We start from the raw sequence: 19,388 nt of genomic DNA on the forward strand, positions 1-19,388 counted from the left end.
TTTGAGAAAGAAAAAAGAATAACCATATTATCAGACTCCATAAAAGAGAAGGCCAAACTTTTTAGACATCAAGTCCCCAATTGGGGTGATAAAAAAAACACATTTTTCAAAGCTAATAAAAATGGAAACCAAGAAAGGCAGAATCACTCTTTACAAAATGTCTCCTTGCCACTAGAGGGTTATAACCTCCTTCCCAACTCCAAAGACCACACTCTCCTCCAGAAACCTCCTTCCCAACTCCAAAGACCACACTCTCCTCCAGAAACCTCCTTCCCAACTCCAAAGACCACACTCTCCTCCAGTACATTATTATAAGGAATACAGCCTAAACACTAACGGCCTATTATCCGCCCCATCGATGGAGCTGAGCTTGTCAAAGACCATTTGGAGGCCTATATACTCCAAAGCCATTTACACCACAAGCCACGTTCGAGTAGTCAGGAACGTGATATGGGTAACTAGGATCATTTTCCACATTCCTCATTCCAAGAAATGATGGATCAGAACCCATCATTTGCCACTGGTTAGGAACTAAACCATCAATCTGCCCACTTATAAACCGTGGATTAGGCTGCCGAATCATATCCCTACTAACACTATCAAAAGGGCCTCCAGAAAAATTATGCTGGATCTCATCATGATAACTTCGTGTTCGCTCAAATCTACAGGAACTTGTTGAGGGACCTAGGTCAGCGGCAGGCATCCCAATATCACCAGGGAAAGAGAAATGCCGATTCAGATGGTGTGACCCATTGTTATAACTTTGATGAAAGCCTGTGTTGGGCATCGAAGTCCTTCCAATTCCATGCTCATCATCAAGTAAGTCGTTGATGATATCAAGATGTGGAAATTCATCGGCCAGTGCACTTTGAGACTGGCGTCCAGACGTGCAGGCTGGAAACTCGGATGGGATATGATCATGGGTTCTGCTGTTTACAGGCTTGAACAAATCAAAGTTTTGAAACTCGTTTATCATAGAAGCATGGTCCCGGGACATACTCCTGCTGTCCCTCTGGGAACTCTCCCATTGCAGTCCATTCTGCAGGGTATCATGATTCATCATTCCATATGAAAAACTTGGTCTGATACAACTAGGTTCTATTCTTTCTGAGCCTTGTGGTAAAAATGACGGCCCAGAAATCAGTGAAGGTGATTGAGGATATGACTGTGAACTGTTAACCACTGGACTTTGAGAATAGGGTTGACTAAAACCAGCCGAACTTCCAGAAACAGGATTGCCCACAATTGCATTTCGATAGGACTGAGGAACATAACTGTGTGTTGCTGGTGATGGGTCAGAGCCCAGTTGACCAGCTGCACTCACTGAACGGGCAAGTACTGGCGATGCCGGAACCATGGAAACAACAGGGGTAGCAGGCCTAGGCCCAGGTACTACAGGAGCACTCAAGGGTCTGGACAGGGCAGGAACTTGTGATTTGGGCTTTTCAGTTGTCGCAGAGGAAGTCACTTGACGAGATTGGAAGTTCTGAGGTATAATAGATACTGAATGCACCGAGGGCTTCTCTGCTGTGTGTCGTTCTAAAACTTTATGAGGATCAGCCTTCGACAACACAGCAGTTTCAGCTGAATTAGCCAACGTTGTCGATTTATGAGTCAGCTTAGGACTTTCCAAAGACAATCTTTTAACAGAATTTGGATCACTTGTGGCCGAGACCTTTAGTTCTGACTTCGACTGAACGGCAGATGCTGCACTTTTTGGAGGGCTTCTAGGAGGAGACATGACATGCGGCTTCTCCAAGGGAGGTCTCTCTGTATCAGCCTCTGTCAGCTTTCTCTGCTGTGAAACTACTATTTTCTGCATACAACAAGAAAACGTGGCAATGAAAGTTGGAACTCGCTGACAAGAACATAAACAGAATCATGGCATCCACAGTAAAGAAATTGCCCTCAAAAAACAAAAAAAAAGGAACTTGCTTAACAAAAAAACAAACGAATAACAAGCAAGGATACCCAAAAAAAAACATGGTAGTTTACCAATATTTCAGGAATACATTGTGTTTTGCACGAATAGAAAGAAGAACAGGACACTCAGCTTGCAAGATTTTTTTTCACCTCCTTTCTATTAACTATATAAACATGAACGAAATGCTGAAAAGGGAGTGAAGGAGTTAAAACCCCGAAAAGGAAAAACAAATATGCTTTTGAGTGTTATGACTCACAATTCTCAGTAAAAGATTTTTTGATTTTTTTCTTGGATGAAATCGAGTCAACGGGTAAAAGATTAATAGCCTGTTTAAAAGTGTTTTTTTTAAAAGTACTTTTGGTGAGAAGCAGTTTGTGTTTGGCTAATTAATTTGAAAAATACTTCTAAGCAGCAATTAGTGTTTGGCCAAGCTTTTAAAAAGCGCTTCTAAGTGTATTTATCTCAAAAGCACTTCTCAAAAAAGTGCATCGAGGAAGAAGCTACTTTTTTCTGCTTCTACTCAAAAGCACTTTTTTTTCTTCTAAAAGCTCGGCCAAACACTTCAACTTTGAAAAAAAAGCATAAAAAGTGCTTTTCAACTTGGAGAAGCTTGGCCAAACAGGCTATAATGCATAATGGGAGAAGAAGACAAACCTTCTTCACCACTTCTTGCTCGTGCGAATGCGCAATAGCCTGAGACTCCGATCTAGTTGCCCCACAACTTACAGGTGTATTACTTAGCCGCCCTGCATCTGGAAGAGCATCTACTGGCTGACTATGTGTTTCACTAGCGCAGTCAGCTGCATTACTGGTTGACTTGCTTCTGTGGTTAGCCACTCTAAAAAGTCACGCACCAGGAATTAGAACAACAACAGACATCATGAAAGATAAGCAAATGGATGCCAAAAAAATAAATTATAGAAGGTCACCTGCTGGGTGATTTCTGGTTTTTATGGTTCGAAGTCCCTCTGTAAGGCGCATTCGTAGCCGCTGAAGGGACTGAGTCAGTAGAACACGTTGATGAACTATCATCCATAACAGAAAGACTTTTTCCTGAAATTCCATTCTGTACAGATGAAAGGCCACTCAATCCACTGCAGCTAGTTTCTGTTATAGGATGCATTTCAGAGGTGTCAGTATCCCAGTTGACAGGACTTGCGCCTCTGTCCTCAAGATCAGGATGGTTTGCTTCTGGGACACAATCGACTGAATCAGAAATGTCCGAAACATCTTCCAGTATATCTGTTTTTCCCAATGCTGCCTCTGGCTCCTCAATCTCGTAGTCATTTCCATCACCGATACACCCATCTCGTTCAGCCTTCTCTTGCTCAGTAATACAAATTTTCTCATCCCTCCCCTTGTCCTTTGTTTTGCGATTATTCTTTTTCTGTTTTCCCTGAAATACAAGGTAAGAATGATAAAATGTATTTACACAATATCCCCAAAAAAGCACTTTCTTCAGGAGGTTAAAAGGATAAATACTTTCACTAACCCTCAACGGACAGTTAAGAGCTTGCACACCAACTAGTTGACAAAGTCTACAACTTTGAAACTGTCTCAACACAGATTCTAGTCAAAATAAAATTAACCCTCTTTCGTTCTTTTCTCTTTTTCTTTTTCTTTTTTTTCCTCTGTTGGGGATCCCAGAACATTCAGTTCTACTACTATATCACATGCTTTTTTACACATTTGTGTAAGCAACTTTTATCAGCCAAGCTTTAATGAGCATATCTTGAATAAAAAAAATTTAGGTGGTGCAATGGCAGAATATACAATTATCTGATATACAGCATAGAAACTACATTAGTGATGCCAATAATTGAAAGCCAGGACATGGTTTTCAATTGAGCTGACATAAAGCTCCTTGCTTCAGCATTTCCTAATTCCTACAAGGCTATAACCACAATTTGCGCATAAAAAGAATTTCAAGCAAAGGCTAACTTTGCCCCTCGACCCCTAAAGTTAAATAGCTGATAGCAGAGACTCAAACTCTAATACCAACGCTGCAGGAGCTTTTTTTAAAAACAATGATCTGTAGCCTCAGTTAAACAGATGTTCCAGTAAATTGTAAATAAAAAATATGTCAGATATCTTAACTGTGTAATCAAATACCATAAACATATGCAAGGACAATACCTGCTTTTTCTTTGACTTCTTTTCCTTGTCAGACGCTTTTTTAGCTTTCAGCTCAGTTTCAGCCAGCCAAGAAGCCTCCTCTTCACGGATGAGCTCCTCTTGCCTCTTTAAAGCAACAGCTTCCTGATATGCGACCTCTATTTTACTACAGAAGGTAAATAACCAAGTCATTTTTTTAATCAGTATATTCAAATCATTGTTCCATTTCAAAAAAACAAAAAACAAAAAATTGTTAACCGTCAAAAAGTGCAGTATGACAACTACCCACAAATTAGACAAAATGGACGAGCTTTGCCGCTCATTACACAATATTAGGTACAACATCATCTCACATCAATGCAGAAAATGCAGTTGACAATGCAGCTGCTTCCAAATTTGAGGTTTGCAAATATAGTTAGATCTCTTCTAACTTTAAAGGTCGGCAAAACTAATTAGTGTGTTAGACTGCCTCTACTGTTAAAAGTTTCCAAAAGACCCTGACGCAATACAAATGGAACCCAAAGCAGAAGCTATGTCTAGCCATTTCAATAGCAGCAATCACAGTTAATAGCAAATAATTGATTAAGTGGTTTACCTGAAAATATGTGCAAGGACAAATATCTCAATGGTTCGACGACCTAGTTCAGTTAGGCGCCTCTCGTCACGCACAATGGAATCTTTGTTGAAGTCCTCTCCTGAGGCACCATCCTAAAACAAAGAATAGTAGAATAAGTACTTGTCTTTCTTCCCCTTCTTTTTCCCAGGAGAGGGGGAACAAATTCCCCGGTGATACCCCAAAAAGAAAGGCAGTAAGAGAAGTGACTCTGACTAAAGTAACTCTTGGACCATATTTACAATTTTTCAGTTATGCTAGGCATTGAAATAGGACCCAATTCAAATGTCATCCACAAAAAACATAGTTCACTCACAATTATTGACCTTGTTGCATGACAAAAGCTCAATCTCATTCTTACTGACTTTCAGTGGCTTATCCACAAAAGCAGTTAAAGATATATCCAAACACGTTAAGGAATCATAACAAAAGCGTGTCCACAAATAGGAAATATTACTGAAGCATACTTATCTCTCACAAAATTTTTGACAGAAGGGCTAATCTATATTTCACTAAAATACAAAATTAATCCAAGAGCAGCAATAACAAGAAACTGTCGTACAATATTCAAGCCATAAATTTGGAACATTTCAGAATAGAGCTTCAACCACGGATTGTGTCACTTACCTTTGTACGGTTCTGGGGACCTTTCTCATCCTTTGGAGGCAGCGGTTCCAATGCAGCCCTCTCAAGCAATAGCAAGACATCATCCACCAAGACAAACATGTCTTCTGCCAAACGAACAATAGGAACGAGTTGTTCTTCTGCATCCAAATGTTTCCCCTTACCTTTCTTGCCTTTAGTCTGGCCTTCAATAGCCTTAAGCCCACTGTACAAAGAGTCCATCACCAGAGTAGATGTAACCTCTTTTTCAACGAAGAAGTACTTGACAAGAACTTTCAAAATCGAATCTGATTTCTCCCGAGACATGCTGCACCTAGAATTTTGGTCCATTCCCAGCCAAAAAGCACAGAAACTGCATTTCCATGTCACGTGAGATGTCAGTATGCTATGATAAAATGCTAAAAACATCAAAAATCTAAAAGTGAGCACATATAGCATTGCCTACATGAGGATTATGGGGAACAAATGTCATTCAACAGAAAACTAATCCACATTCACCACCACAACTAAAGAGCTAAATAAGACACCACAAAACTTAGATATTAGAAGCTAGAGAACTATCAAGGCTAACAGTCTCTAGAACCAGGTAAGCAATAGAGAAAATTTAAGAACTATCAAGGCTAACAGTCTCTAGAACCAGGTAAGCAATAGAGAAAATTTACGGCATACCTCGACCATCTAGCTTTATCCTCTATCAACTTTCCAAGTCTTCCTCTCCGCTCTTCAACGAAACGGCGGCAAATCTGCTCAACATTGGTCAAATATACTCTAACAAGCTCCCTCCTATATTGACAGTCAAGGCAACGAAAGGGACGATCCGCTCTCTCCCTGCAAACAAAGAACACAGGCCAGAATCACCATTTGAGATCCATCACGACATCCATGGAACAAGTTAAGAATACTCAATATTATAGAAAATAGATATTCAGTAGCAACAAATCTCGTCTCCTAGGTCTACACTTTGGTGTAAGTTGCAATGGTGTCCTAACAATATTATACACAAAGTAGCAACATTTCTAAAAGTCATTGTGTCCGTATTAAAAACCATGTTTAACATGACCCTCACAGACATACCACAAACACGCTCCACACACAAATCATTGATCTCCCAACTTTTCCTTTCTTCGTTTGACCACAAATATATATATGACATCATAATGTTTGAAGACTACTATTTCAGTATCTCATTCTTCCTGATATATACAAAGCCTAATAACACTACAACAACAACAACAACATACCCAGTCTTATCCCACACCGTGGGGTCCAGGGAGGATTTGAATCCTGTGTTGTAAATCAAACACTTAATAGAAAATTCATGCCAGTATGTCCATGTCAAACATTTATGGCATGTTCACATACATGTTGACATCATCCTGTTTGATAAAAATTTATATGGGAACACCTATGTTGAACGAAAAGGTCGAACCAAGTAGCACTTTTAAATCTTCACATCCAAGCATGAAGAGGAATCACATCGACTTAGACTAGCAAATGGTGGTGGAATAACATACTATTGGCTAACCATGCTATCGGTAATGTAAGATACAGAAATTGGTATAAAATTATAAATTAGGGAGAGGGAGATCAAAGTGAGAAAAGACCTGATAACTTGAACTTGAGCTTTAATTATGAGGGTATCGGCATCAATAAACCCTTCTAAGACTTTTGAAAGCTCCATAAACTTTTTCCAACCCCAATCATGCTCTTTCTTCCAGAAACGATGTAATGTATCTGCAGAAATTTGCAACTGTATTTTAACACGAACATGCGAGGACTTCAATAGATCCATCACAAAACACCATATGTAATGTACCCACCTGAATACTTGGACTTCTTAGGATCTTTGTTCACCACAGCAATAGTGAATTGAGCAAAATGACTCCAGCCTGTTTTTATCAAAAGACAAGAAAACATCAACAACACAGCTACAGCAACACTTGAAGATAGGTTGGGGTGAACTACCAACATTATCACACCTGGAAGGAGCTTGTCATGATTAGCCACACACAGAAACAAAGAGAGATGATTGCAGACATCGCATCCTTGAGGGTAAATCAAAATATACCTGTTGCCAACAGTTTGATCATATCAAACATTTGTTAGTAATTTTATAATTCCTGAAACAGATAATTCTCATTCAATGAGAGGAATAAACAAGTATACAAGATTACAGTAAGCTTCAATTAAGGGTGTAAGAATATCAAACTTCGTACAACCCAAACTCCAAACATAAGATGAAGCAAGATAAACAGTGTCTGTGATTACCTCTATGTCAATGAAAAAGGAGAACCTAGTGATCACACTCAAGCTGACATCAGCCTATTTTCTAAGAGTAAACTAACAGTGTTTGCAGTCATGCAATTTCTCTCAGAAAAAGATAGTGGAAGAGTGCAGGGAAGAGGCTCCTGTAATTTTCTCAGGTCACCTATTAATCATTCATCTATCCCAGGAAGTAAAAATGAATTTACTTGTTTATATTCATCCAATTTCAAAGGGGGTTGTAAATATGACCTAGACAAACTGCATGCCCCTCTCCTTTTACTTCCTTAGAAAATCACCGGAAAACCCCTTTCTTCTTCTCTTTTGTTACATCCTGCTCTTGGCTGCTTATCTAACCCAACCTAACATATCCCCAACCAGAAACAGAGTACATGTAACCAACTTACTCCATAACTTACTCCGTAATTTTCTATTACAAGATAAGTTGTGCGCCCATCTCATTTTACTTCCTAACAGAGCACTGGGAATAGCCCTTCCCTCTTCTCTTATTTACATCCTGGCTCCTCTACTAAACCAATGTAACATCATCCAAACTAATAGAAAAGGGTACATACATAAATAACTTTATCCACAAACTTACTTCCCAACTCAACAGGTAGAAGATAGAAAGTCTAATTTTTCCTATTACAATTTACTTTATCCAAGTAAATGGTGGAAAACCATTAACATATGAAAAGTAGCAGCAGGCAGTTTTTGAAATGGATACACACTGGACAGACAGCATTTTGCTCGTTGAACAATACATATCTCGTTCTACAAGTAGTTGAAAGATGAGAACACATTAAATTCTTTCCGGTTAAAAGAAAGATGAGAACACATATAAGGGAACCGAACAAATATATTCACAAATAATTCTTGCCAAAGATGTCATACCATTTGAAGCCTCCGACCTCAAATGCATTACTCCGAAGTTCTCTCTTGTTAATTTGTGAAAACTTATCAATCTTCCAGGTATATTTCCCATAAAGCTCGGAAGGTTTAGGTCCTAAGAAAATAAAAGAGGATAACTGAATAAATAAATCAAAGGTGCTTCCGATAAGCACGTAGAACGGTAGAAGGATACAAAAGGACAGAGCTAGTTAAGTGTAAAGAAGAAACTTCTGAAGAAATACTAATAGTCTCACAGCCTAGAGGCAGTTAAAACACATGCATTATCAATATCAAGTCGAAAAACAGTTACACATAGTTACTGTTGCGTCTTTTTGATCAACAGTATAACATCCCCACCACTAACCCCGAATGAAAAGCGCATATAAAATGGAGTCAAGCAACTATAGTAGAAAACTACTCTTCTAATGATGTAAATGGATCTCATCATATCACAATTGTGAAACACCAAATTCGACAAGAGTGGGTTACTCAAGTGGTGAGCACCCTCCACTTCCAACCAATAGGTTGTGAGTTCGAGTCACCCCAAGAGCAAGGTGGGGAACTCTTGGAGGGAGGGAATAAAAAAAAAAAACAAAAAAATTATTTTAAAAAAAAAAAAAACACACCAAATTCCACAGCAGAGAAGTTACTTCTTGTAGAATCCATTTCATATTATTGCTTAGGTCAGAGATAGAATATCAATGGTCATGTAACCTCCAAGAACTTACACTAGACGTGTTCACTTTTCATTTAGAGACTTGAAAAAGGACAGCAAGCTAGGTTGGAGTGCACTACCAGCAGCTTTGGTGACAATATAAGAGCTCACAGAGGTAGAGATGGTAAGGATAAAGAATTACGAAACTGATTAAGGAGAAAGAAATATGTGTGTGCATGGTCTACTATCAAATAGCCAGGAAGTATTGGCAACGAGATGGTTATATTGAAAACCAACAGCATATGCAAGGGTAACCAGTAATTAGTAGGCAATGATTGACATTCTAAGGTTTCATCTTCAAAATCAATCATGTCTCCATCAAATAACATCTAACTGAAAACCATCTCAAACTTAAAAGTGAATATTACAGGTATATTTAATAAGCAATGATTGACATTCTAAGGATTCATCTTTAAAGTAAGCAAGCAGTTCACTAAATATGAAGAATACATTAAACTGATTAAACACTATTAACAAGACTCAGACTCAGTAATATTCAGAGTTCTGAAACCAAAGAAGAAAGGAGCTGTCAATCCAAAAATAAGTATGCAGTGATTCCGCTTATTTTTGCAGAAAAGAAAGTAATGGTGGATTCAGATACGTCTGTCATGAACCAACTCAAGCAACTGACAATCTATTACATGAATGGTCCAACTTCCCCCAACTAAGTACTAGTCTCCTGAAACTCATTACCCTATTATGCAACTTAAAGAAACCAACAGAACTATTCTTATACGGGAAAAGAACACTGAAAATCGCAAGCAGCATCTGTCAAGAATTGAAAGAAGACTTCAGAAGTACAAAGAAAAACATTGAAACAGGCAAGCAGCATACCAGCATCTTCATCATCATCACTATCCCAGTAAGGAGGCGATGTGGACGGAGTTCCATTCTCCAACTGCTCCGAAGACCTCCATTCGGCCAACGCTTCACTAGATTGGCATCTCTGCTGGCCATTTGACACTCCCTCCAACGACCTCCCCGTACCTGCTTCCTCAGATGCACTTGAAGCCATTCTCACCCCACAACTCTCACCAAACTATTAAAAGCTCCACCTTTCTCATCCAAAAATAATTAAACCCCATTAAAAATACAAACAAAAACCTTTCTTTCCACACCTTTACAGTCTTAACTTCAAAAGGTAAAAGCAATGCAACAAGCTGAATCTGTAGTCAGTGGCGGAGCCACATACAGTGAAGTTGAACATCCTTCGTCTGATAATTATACTAGTGTAGATAGAAAATAATACTGCATATATAGGTCAAAATTACTTTTTACACATATATTAGCGAAATTACTGGCTTCGCCACTGCCTGGCCTTATCTAAAACTTCTCAGCCAAACTTATAGTAGTACATAACCTGGCCAAAATAAAACAATACAAATTTGTACATATTCCAAATAAGGACATATTCCAATTCACTATACCTGAAAACCCACATTAGAATAACTCCCAATAAACCCTAGTTCAAACCCAACTTCCACAAAATCAAAAGAACCCGAAAATTAACTCAATCAATAAATTCAGATAAACCCAGAAAAATGAATCAATTTTTAATTTACCATAAACCCAATTGAGCAAAAACCCATAAACCCAATTGAAAATCAACATTCCCAGATCAAAAAAACAATAATTCCAAAAAAATAACCACAACACAAAATATAAAAATAAACCCTAAAACACAATTAAAAAAACAAAAGGGAAGCAAAAAAATAAGGAAAATAGTATAATAACATAAATAAAATAAAATTAGGAGAGTAGATCAAGGAAAAAGGAGCAGACCTGAAGCAAAAGAACAAGGCTTTTGTCAATGGAAGCTGTGAAAAGAAATAAAGAGAGAGATTTGAGAGGTGGAAGAAGCAGCAGAACAGAGGCGGAAATAAAAAAATATAATTTTTATATATACCCCTTTATTTCTTATTCTTTTTTTTTTTTAAATAATTCATATAATTACATGAAGATGGGTTTGGGTATTGTGTTTGTGTGTATCTCTATATGTATATCTCTTTCTTTACCGCTTGTTTGGATTGTTGTTAGTATAGTTTCATAATATATCGTATCGTAGTATATTATATTGTACTGTATCATTTGATAATTATAATATCTGAATAGATTATGTCGTTTGTCATGGTTTCATGATATCACACAGCAACAATATGAAGAATAAATTTGTAATATTATAAAGAAAAATTATGATACAGAATCAAATTATTATATAAAAAGGTAGGGTAAATAATAAAATAAAATTATTTAATAATAATGAAGAGTGAAATTGAGAGAAAAAGACAAGGTAATGACGCGACCACACCAAATCACTCGTTACACAAAGTGTCACATTTCGTCGTTATGTAACGATAGATTTAACGATACGATACAATAAAATTTAAGTAACAATTAAAACAAATATCGTATTTAAAGTAATAATACGATACAATACAATGGGTAACAACCATCCAAACAAGTTATTAGTATTTGGGTTTTCTTTTTTCCTTTTTGTTACTTTTAAAAGGTTTTTTCCTTTATAATTATTTCATGTTTTTTCTCTTTTTTGTTAATGTATATTTTTAGGATTTTCTCTTCTCTTTTTATGATCGAGCGCATAAGGATAACTTTATCTACCAACGTTTGAACAGGGAATAGCTCACATAATATTTTTGCTTCCTTTTAGGATTTTTCTCTTTATGATGATTTATTTTTCTTTATAATTATCTTATGAGTTTTCCTTGTAGTGACAATTTTATTACTATGCTTGTTCGTTTTATGATGGTATATTTAGAGTGTTTTCTCCTTTATAATTTTTTTTTTCTTTTTTTTTTTTGCTATTTGCTGACTTGAATTTGAGGATTTTGTTTTTTGTTAGCCCTTGAGTTATTAGTAGGAACATGGGAATAAGGACTTTGCTGTTTATCTCCTTCAAAATGGCCCAAATTACCGGTACCTTCTATCATCAAAAAGAAAAAAGAGATTAATATTAATATTTTTAACAGTTATTTAATTAATTTAAATAATTAAATATGTAGCAAACCCTCCCCCTTTCTACCCCACCTCTCACCCCTTGAGGGTCCCCTTCATAACCTAGATGCCCTACTCTTAACAGTTAACACTTGTACACATTAAGGACTTTTGGGGATCTTTTTTTTCATGAAGAAGGTTGATATCCTAGTAAAAAAATAAAAAGTTGATAAGCTAAAATTGGTCCCACCAATTTTAGAATATTGTTTTGGGTATTTTGGTGAGTTGGGTTGCATTGAGTTTTGGATAAGATCACTATTAAGTTGGACTAATTCATGGGCTATATGTGGGCCGATCCAATTTTTGTATTTTGTAAAAATAGTACGGGCTAGTCAGTTTTTGCACTGGTAGTTGAAAAATATCAGCGTTTGCAGAGTCATTGAAAAATAGCCATTATTTTGCTGCAATACGGGCCGGTCCAGTATAATATACTGGAGATTGGTGCACCTGTGTATGAACTTCCAGCATATTATGTTGGAACTCCAACGCGTGAAAAGTTCCAGCATAATATACTGGAGATTGGAGCACCTGTGTATGAACTTCCAGCATATTATGTTAGACCGGTATATTATCCTGGAACTCCAGTATATTATGCTGGAAGTCCGGTATATTATACTGGAATTCCAGTATATCATGGTGGAATATTTTACGGATTTTGAATAGTGTTTTCGTTCAGATTTATCTTTACATGAAAAGTGACTAAATTTCGATTACTTTTAAAACTGTAGCTATTTTTCAATTACCACTTGTAAATCTGGCTATTTTTTTTAATTTCTCCCCTATATGTTTTGGATGATCTCAATAAATAGTTACTTTTTAGGTCGGTTATTAAAGTTTAGCCATATTTTAAATTATATTGGCAAAGTAATCATTGATCCTATCGTTGACATATAATTATGTGTATTCAAAAACCATTACAATTTAAAATACGGCTAAACTCTAATAGTCAGCTCAAAAAGTGACAAATTCAACTAATTTTTATGCATTTTTTGGTAGCTTGCAAACCAAGGTGTACCTCAATGAAGTTCCTCAAACGGTGTCAAACACCAGAGGTAAATCATCATTGTTGCACTTAGCTAGGGCCTAGGAGATATAGAGTAATTAGTTTCCTCTCTTGTCCATTCACCCTCTTATTATAGGAATTAAATTTAATTTTATTAGTAAATGCATTATTTTTCTTGTTTTGAATTTGATGTATGTATTTCTTGAATGTTTAAACTTAAAGTCGTTTAAAAAGTAACTGAAAGTAATATTTTAATAAAATTTATAGCAATACTTCTCAATATTATTAACTTAAAAAGCGATATTCAAAGCCTCATACCATTAAAGAGTCAATCTGATTGTATGATATCATCATATTACCAAAGATGGATTCTTTTTTAGAACTTAAATGTGCATGCATTTTGAAACTATTTTTCGTTTAAGTACTACTTCAATTGAGAGGGTAAAACGAATGTGCAAATATTTATAAAGATAATCGAGTACTTTTAAATACTATCTATGCGTATGTCTACACTTGTTTTCCCGATGGTAGGATAATTAGGAACTGACATTAAAGGCGGAGTCAAAATTTAAAATTTATGGGTTTAAAATTTTAATCCTTAAATTACTGAATTTTAAATTAATAATAATCAAAGCTACTAGGTTCGGTCGAACTCTTAACCGACAACGTGCTACCTCCGCCCTTAACTGCCGTGATCTATTCATATAGTATCATCTTTTACACCGCCTTTTGGTTAACATATCGATTGAAATAAGAAAGAAAAGCAAATATGTAGGATGAATGCAGCTCCTAATACACTAACTTCATGTACATATTTGCTTTTTTTATTTCCCTTCTTATATTCTCTTGCCTAAGTATCCTGTCTATATTCAACTTTAAGAGTTCTACAGAAAAATTTAGAGGTTGCAATTACCAATTTGCTCTTGTAAAACTGGTTTGACAATATAAGAATGTTCTGTTGGAATTCCTCAGCTGAATACTTGAGCTATTAAATCCATTAATATAGACACATGCAAGGCATAATTGATATATTTACTATCGTTTCATTCTTAATACATTTATCCCATATATTTTTATGAGGTGCACTATTTTTTTATTTTTTTTGCGGAAAAAAATAGCAAATTTTTATCTGATATGCTTGTGTCTTTTTTTGAGAAATTGGGGATTTTATTGAAAATATATCGCGTTGTAGGCTCCATCTGTATTTAACTTGTAAAAAAAAAATTCCGGGGCTTTCTAAGTAATTTTTAATGTAAGTTTTATCATACTTAGGCGGTGCTCATATATGTTATTCTTTGTTCTAATTGATGAGACGCAAGACGGTGTTAATGAGAGGTTGGATATTTGGAGACAGGCCCTTGAGTTTAAAGGTTTCAAGTTGAGTAGGACTAAGACAAAATATTTGAAGTGCAAGTTCAGCGACGTGACGGGGGAAGCGGACATGGACGTGAGACTTGAATCACAAGTCATCCCGAGAAAGGAAGTTTCAAGTATCTTGGGTCATTTATCCATAGGGTGGGGAGATCGACCAGAATGTCACGTACCGAATAAGGGGTGGGGTGAATGAAATAAATGTTAGCATCTGGAGTTTTGTGTGACAAGAATGTGCCACTGAAACTTAAAGGTAAGTTCTATAGAGCTGTAGTTAGACCGGCCATGTTGTATGGGGCTGAGTGTTGACCAGTCAAGAATTCACATATCCAAAAGATGAAAGTAGCAGAAATGAGGATGTTGAAATGAATGTGCGGGCACACTAAGCTGTATAAGATTCAGTGAAGATATTCGGGAAAAGGTAGGCGTGGCTCCCATAGACGACAAGATGCGGGAAGCGAAACTTAGATGGTTCGGACACATGCGGAAGAGAAGCCAAGATGCTCCGGTTAGGAGGTGTGAACGGTTGACTTTGGCAGGTATGAGAAGAGGTAGAGGCGGGTCTAAGAAGTATTGGGATGAGGTGATAAGGCAGGACATGACCCGACTTCAGATTTTCAATGATATGGCTCTTGATAGGAAGGTGCAAAGGTCGAGCATTAGGGTTGAAAGCTAGAAGATAGTTGAACATTTTTTTACTTTGTTTCGAGGGTGAGGCTAGTGTGATAGTATTTTATCTTGGACTACTAGTGGTTTATGTTGTGTTCACACTATTTTTTTGTTTTTTCCTAGTACTTTGTCATTATTTCTGTTTATTGTTATTGTTTTTCCATCTATTTTTTTTGTCTCTTACGATGCTGATATTATTTTTCTGTCTTTTGTTATTGTTACGGATCTATTATCTCTTCTCGTCTTCTTGAGCCGTCGGTCTTTCAAAAATAGTCTATCTACTCCTCCGAGGTAGGGATAAAGTCTGCGTACACAGTACCCTCCTCAGACCCCATTTATGAGATTTTACTGGATTGTTGTTGTTGTTGTAATTTATGCTCACGCTGAAAGTATTAAGTTTAGATGAACATGTAATAAAAAGTTGCATCAGCCTTGGTGGAAAATATTTCATGCTAAGAGTAGAGGAATTTGCTATATTATACCAGAATAATTTTTCAATTTCTGCAGTTAAAGAATATGTGATGAGTAGTTTCTCGACTTAAATAGCAAATTTTACAAGTATCATTGATGTGTGTTCCGTATATTATTTGCCTTGCATTTTATATGCTTTAATGATTAAACTACACTTTAATTGTGCGTAACAGAGTCTATTTTATGTGTAGGTGAATTGGAGATGAAAGTAGAGAAAAAAGGATACTTACAAGTCGAAAGCGTGCGCGGGAGTAGTTGAATAGGAGAAGCTGGCGACGCAAGGCTTGTAGCTGACGAGAGACCCGGCGAGGCGAGGCAGTAGGCGAAATCGAGCAGGCCTTATACGTGGCGATGCCAGGCCTGGGGCGAGGTCCACCAGGCGTTATGCCTCGCGAGGCCAGGTCTGGGCGTGCACATTCCGAGTTTTAAAGACTTATTTTGTCTCCTAGTTTGACTAGGACTTGGCCTACACATTTAGGTCTTTTCCTACACATATAAATAGACCTAAAAACGTCACTTTTGAGGACTTTTGCAACCGGAGGCAAGGATAGCTCGTGGAACAACTGTTGGGAGTCAGACTCACCAATTTCTACATTTCTTTATCTTTACTTTGTAATTTAATTATGCAAAATACCTTGGATATTATGATTATGAGTATGAGTAGCTAAACTCATAATCTAGGGTTTTGATGGAACCTATTGGAGGATGATTTTCATGTTACGTTAATATAGATTTGCCGTAATATTTTCTCTATTTGTTCAACTATATTATTATTGTTGTTGATTGAAGGGCCCTCAATCGACTGTGCCTATTTAGTGTGTATTACTTGGGAGAGGGTGCATATTTAGGTAGTTGTTGAACAATATCACTCCTAACGTATATGAGGGATCAAGACGAAGGGTTTAAAGGTGGGATTAGGGATAACGAAATCTTGGTGCGATCCGAGTGAGCCGTAATTAATGCCAGCTAGCGTAATTCGGGAGAATATATCTAGTAAATTATGGTAATTACTCGGGAGAGAGTTACAACAGTCAGAGTGTTCATGATCGATAGAGAAGACTTAGGCAAATTTATAGAAAACGTAGTGGAAAAAATTTCGACAATAGGGGAAATCACAACCTTAGATCATTCCAATTCTTGTCTACAAATCGTAGTAGTTAGTTATTAATTGTTGCACTTTCATTACATAATATTTAGTTAGTAAATATCCAAATTGTTACTTAAATATTTCTGAAGATTGATTGCGCGAGTTCGTGCGAGTCTAGTAGTTGTGTTTGATAGGTTAATTCCCTGTGGGATTCGACTCCGGACTTATTAGCCGGAATATATTTGCAACGACCCCTTAGTCCTTTTTATAAGGCATAGTTGGGCGTGATCAAATTTTGGTGCCGTTGCCGGGGAATTAACAGTGTATTAATTGCAGCTAAAAGAATTGCTAGAATTCTTAATGTAGTCAATTTTCTTCATTTTAAACCAAATACATTGAAATTTTAACGTTTGTAGTCTTGGGTGTTACAGGTGCATGCCTAGGAACTCCTCGAGAACTGGTGAATTGTTCGAAGCATTATCAGATCCAGAGAAAGTTTTCAAGGCATTGAATCGTGCAAACAAGAAGGACAAATAGCAACAGAACTCAACAGAACGAATCGAACTAGATATGGATGATGTAATAGAAAATCCAAATAACAGAAATAATGCGAATGACCCGAATAATCAGGGTGTGGCGCCTCTTGTGCTAGAAGCAGCCTTGTATGATTAGGCACAACCCACCACCGAAAATCTAGCAACATTAATTGTAGTCCCTCAAATACAAGCGGAATCATTTTCAAATCACAAACAACATGCTATATTTGTTGCAGAACAAAGGACTGTCTTCAGGGTCTTATATTGAAGATCCTCAGCAGCATCTAAAAAATTTTCTGTCGATATGTGTCACACAAAGGCAACCTAATGTGACACCGGAAGTAATAAAGCTGTTATTGTTTCCATTCTCGGTGACGGGAGAGGCTCAGACGTGGCTTAATTTACTCCCCATAAACTCCATCACTACTTGGGAGGAATTAGTCAAGCAATTTGTAAACAAGTTCTACCCACCCAATAAGACTGCCAAATAAATTGATGAGATATTGAGCTTCAGGCAGAGACCAACAGAAACACTACAAGAAACGTGGGAGAGGTTTAAGAGTATACTGGTTAAGTGTCCATATCATGGCATTCCAGAGCAAATGTTGGGGCAGATGTTCTATATGGGATTGGCAGACAGCTTAAAGGCCAATGTTGATGCTTCAGCAGATGGAGTATTTTTGAGCAAATCATTCAAAGAATGCAAGATCCTACTCGATAAAATAGCTCAAAACTCAAGATGGATGACAAGAGACTCTACGATCACTCATGTGGTTCACTCTGTGGCTTTGGATCCAAACAACTCTATAGCCGAAAATATGGCCACTCTGATGACACAAATAAGTATCCTCACCAAGAAGATCGATAAATCAGGCCAGAAGCAGCAAGTACACATAGTTGATGTGACTAATGAGGGCTTGTGTACACCATGCATTAACTAACCATATGCATGCTCGTAGAGTGCAGAAGGTGACAACCAGCACTATCAGGAAGATATGAACTATGTGGCCAACTATGGGGGACAGAGGCAAGGTGGTCAGAATTGGGGGCAACAGAATCAACAGTATAGACCAGCACAATAGCAGTACAATAACAACAACAATCCTGAAGCTATGCGACCATAGGGTCAAGTGGTGCCTTAACAAAGGCAACAAGGTTACAACCAGCAAAATCAGCAGCTGGCTTATCAACAAACTCTACAACAACAGATTGTGAGATAAGATGATGGGTTCACTGAACTTAAGGGAATGCTGGACAACAATAACAGAATGTTGCAACAACTAATTGGGTCCTCTGGAAAAATGCAAGAGAGAGTAGACTCACATGAATCAGCGATAAAGGGTATTGAGGTTCAATTAGGACATATTTTTATGGCTCTAAACAATCATCCCCATGGGACGTTACCTGCAGACATACAAATCAATCCAAAAGATCAGGGCCCGAAACAGCTTATGGCAGTGAGTCTACGAAATGGTAGAGACCTAGATCTGGAGCAAGAGATTGTTCGCGAAAGCCGGCCTACTGAAACACTTGTGCCAATACCCATTGAGATCGATGATTCAACAAGGTTAACTGAGGTGACGGTACAACATGCACAAGAGAGCACAAGCAAAGAAAAAGAGGTTGCGGAGGAGACTGAGGTAGCACAAGAAACGATAGTAGAAGCAGTGCATGAGCAAGATAAAACTCAAATCACAGGAAAGAAGCGACCTCCAGCACCATTCCCGCAGAGATTAGCAAAATATCAGAAGGACGAGCAATATAAGAAATTCATGGAGATATTGAAACAAATATAGGTGAACATTCCACTGATTGATGTGTTGCGAGAAATGCCTGGGTATGCCAAAATGATGAAAGATTTAACGTCTTAGAAATTCGACTTCCAAGACCTGTCCACTGTTACATTGACACAGACCTGTAGTGCAGTCGTAACGAGACCCATAGCTGAGAAGTTATCAGACCCAGGGAGTTTCACAATCCCATGCACGATAGCTATGCTTTTGCTAAAGCATTGTGTGATTTAGGGGCAAGCATAAACTTGATGCCCTTGGTTATCTATAAAAGGTTAGGCATAGGAAGAGCTAGACCCACGTCC

At 37.4% G+C, this 19,388-nt stretch overlaps 1 protein-coding gene across 4 annotated transcripts; it reads right to left on the reverse strand.

The window, feature by feature from the left end:
* On the reverse strand, positions 1-11,112 carry LOC104100197 (TNF receptor-associated factor homolog 1b-like). Of its 4 annotated transcripts, none has more exons than XR_004508064.2 (13): positions 10,927-11,068; positions 9,979-10,199; positions 8,433-8,544; positions 7,097-7,344; positions 6,881-7,010; positions 5,946-6,104; positions 5,280-5,628; positions 4,635-4,747; positions 4,061-4,205; positions 2,854-3,320; positions 2,579-2,762; positions 267-1,816; positions 1-186 (listed from the first exon to the last, which is right to left on the reverse strand). XR_004508064.2 is itself a non-coding variant. In XM_009607375.4 (13 exons), the coding sequence occupies exons 2-13, from the start codon at positions 10,157-10,159 to the stop codon at positions 374-376; spliced, it is 3,441 nt and encodes a 1,146-aa protein (XP_009605670.1). In that variant the 5' UTR covers positions 10,160-10,199; positions 10,927-11,112; the 3' UTR covers positions 1-373. The 4 variants fall into 4 exon arrangements, 2 of the variants coding, with proteins under 2 accessions (XP_009605670.1, XP_033513008.1); XR_011411178.1 differs by having other exon boundaries at positions 1-164; positions 248-1,816; XM_009607375.4 differs by having other exon boundaries at positions 1-1,816; positions 7,097-7,165; positions 7,256-7,344; positions 10,927-11,112.
* Between the last annotated feature and the right edge of the window lie 8,276 nt (positions 11,113-19,388).

The sequence above is a fragment of the Nicotiana tomentosiformis genome, chromosome 9, assembly GCF_000390325.3.
Source record: "Nicotiana tomentosiformis chromosome 9, ASM39032v3, whole genome shotgun sequence".
NCBI lineage: Eukaryota > Viridiplantae > Streptophyta > Magnoliopsida > Solanales > Solanaceae > Nicotiana > Nicotiana tomentosiformis.

Coding starts and splice junctions, on each gene's coding strand:
- LOC104100197 (XM_033657117.2), bottom strand. CDS start 10,159: ATGGCTTCAAGTGCATCTGAGGAAGCAGGTACGGGGAGGTCGTTGGAG. Junction 5,629..5,945: donor GATAAAGCTAGATGGTCGAG/GTATGCCGTAAA, acceptor ATGGAAATGCAG/TTTCTGTGCTTTTTGGCTGG. Junction 2,763..2,853: donor AACCAGAAATCACCCAGCAG/GTGACCTTCTAT, acceptor GTGACTTTTTAG/AGTGGCTAACCACAGAAGCA.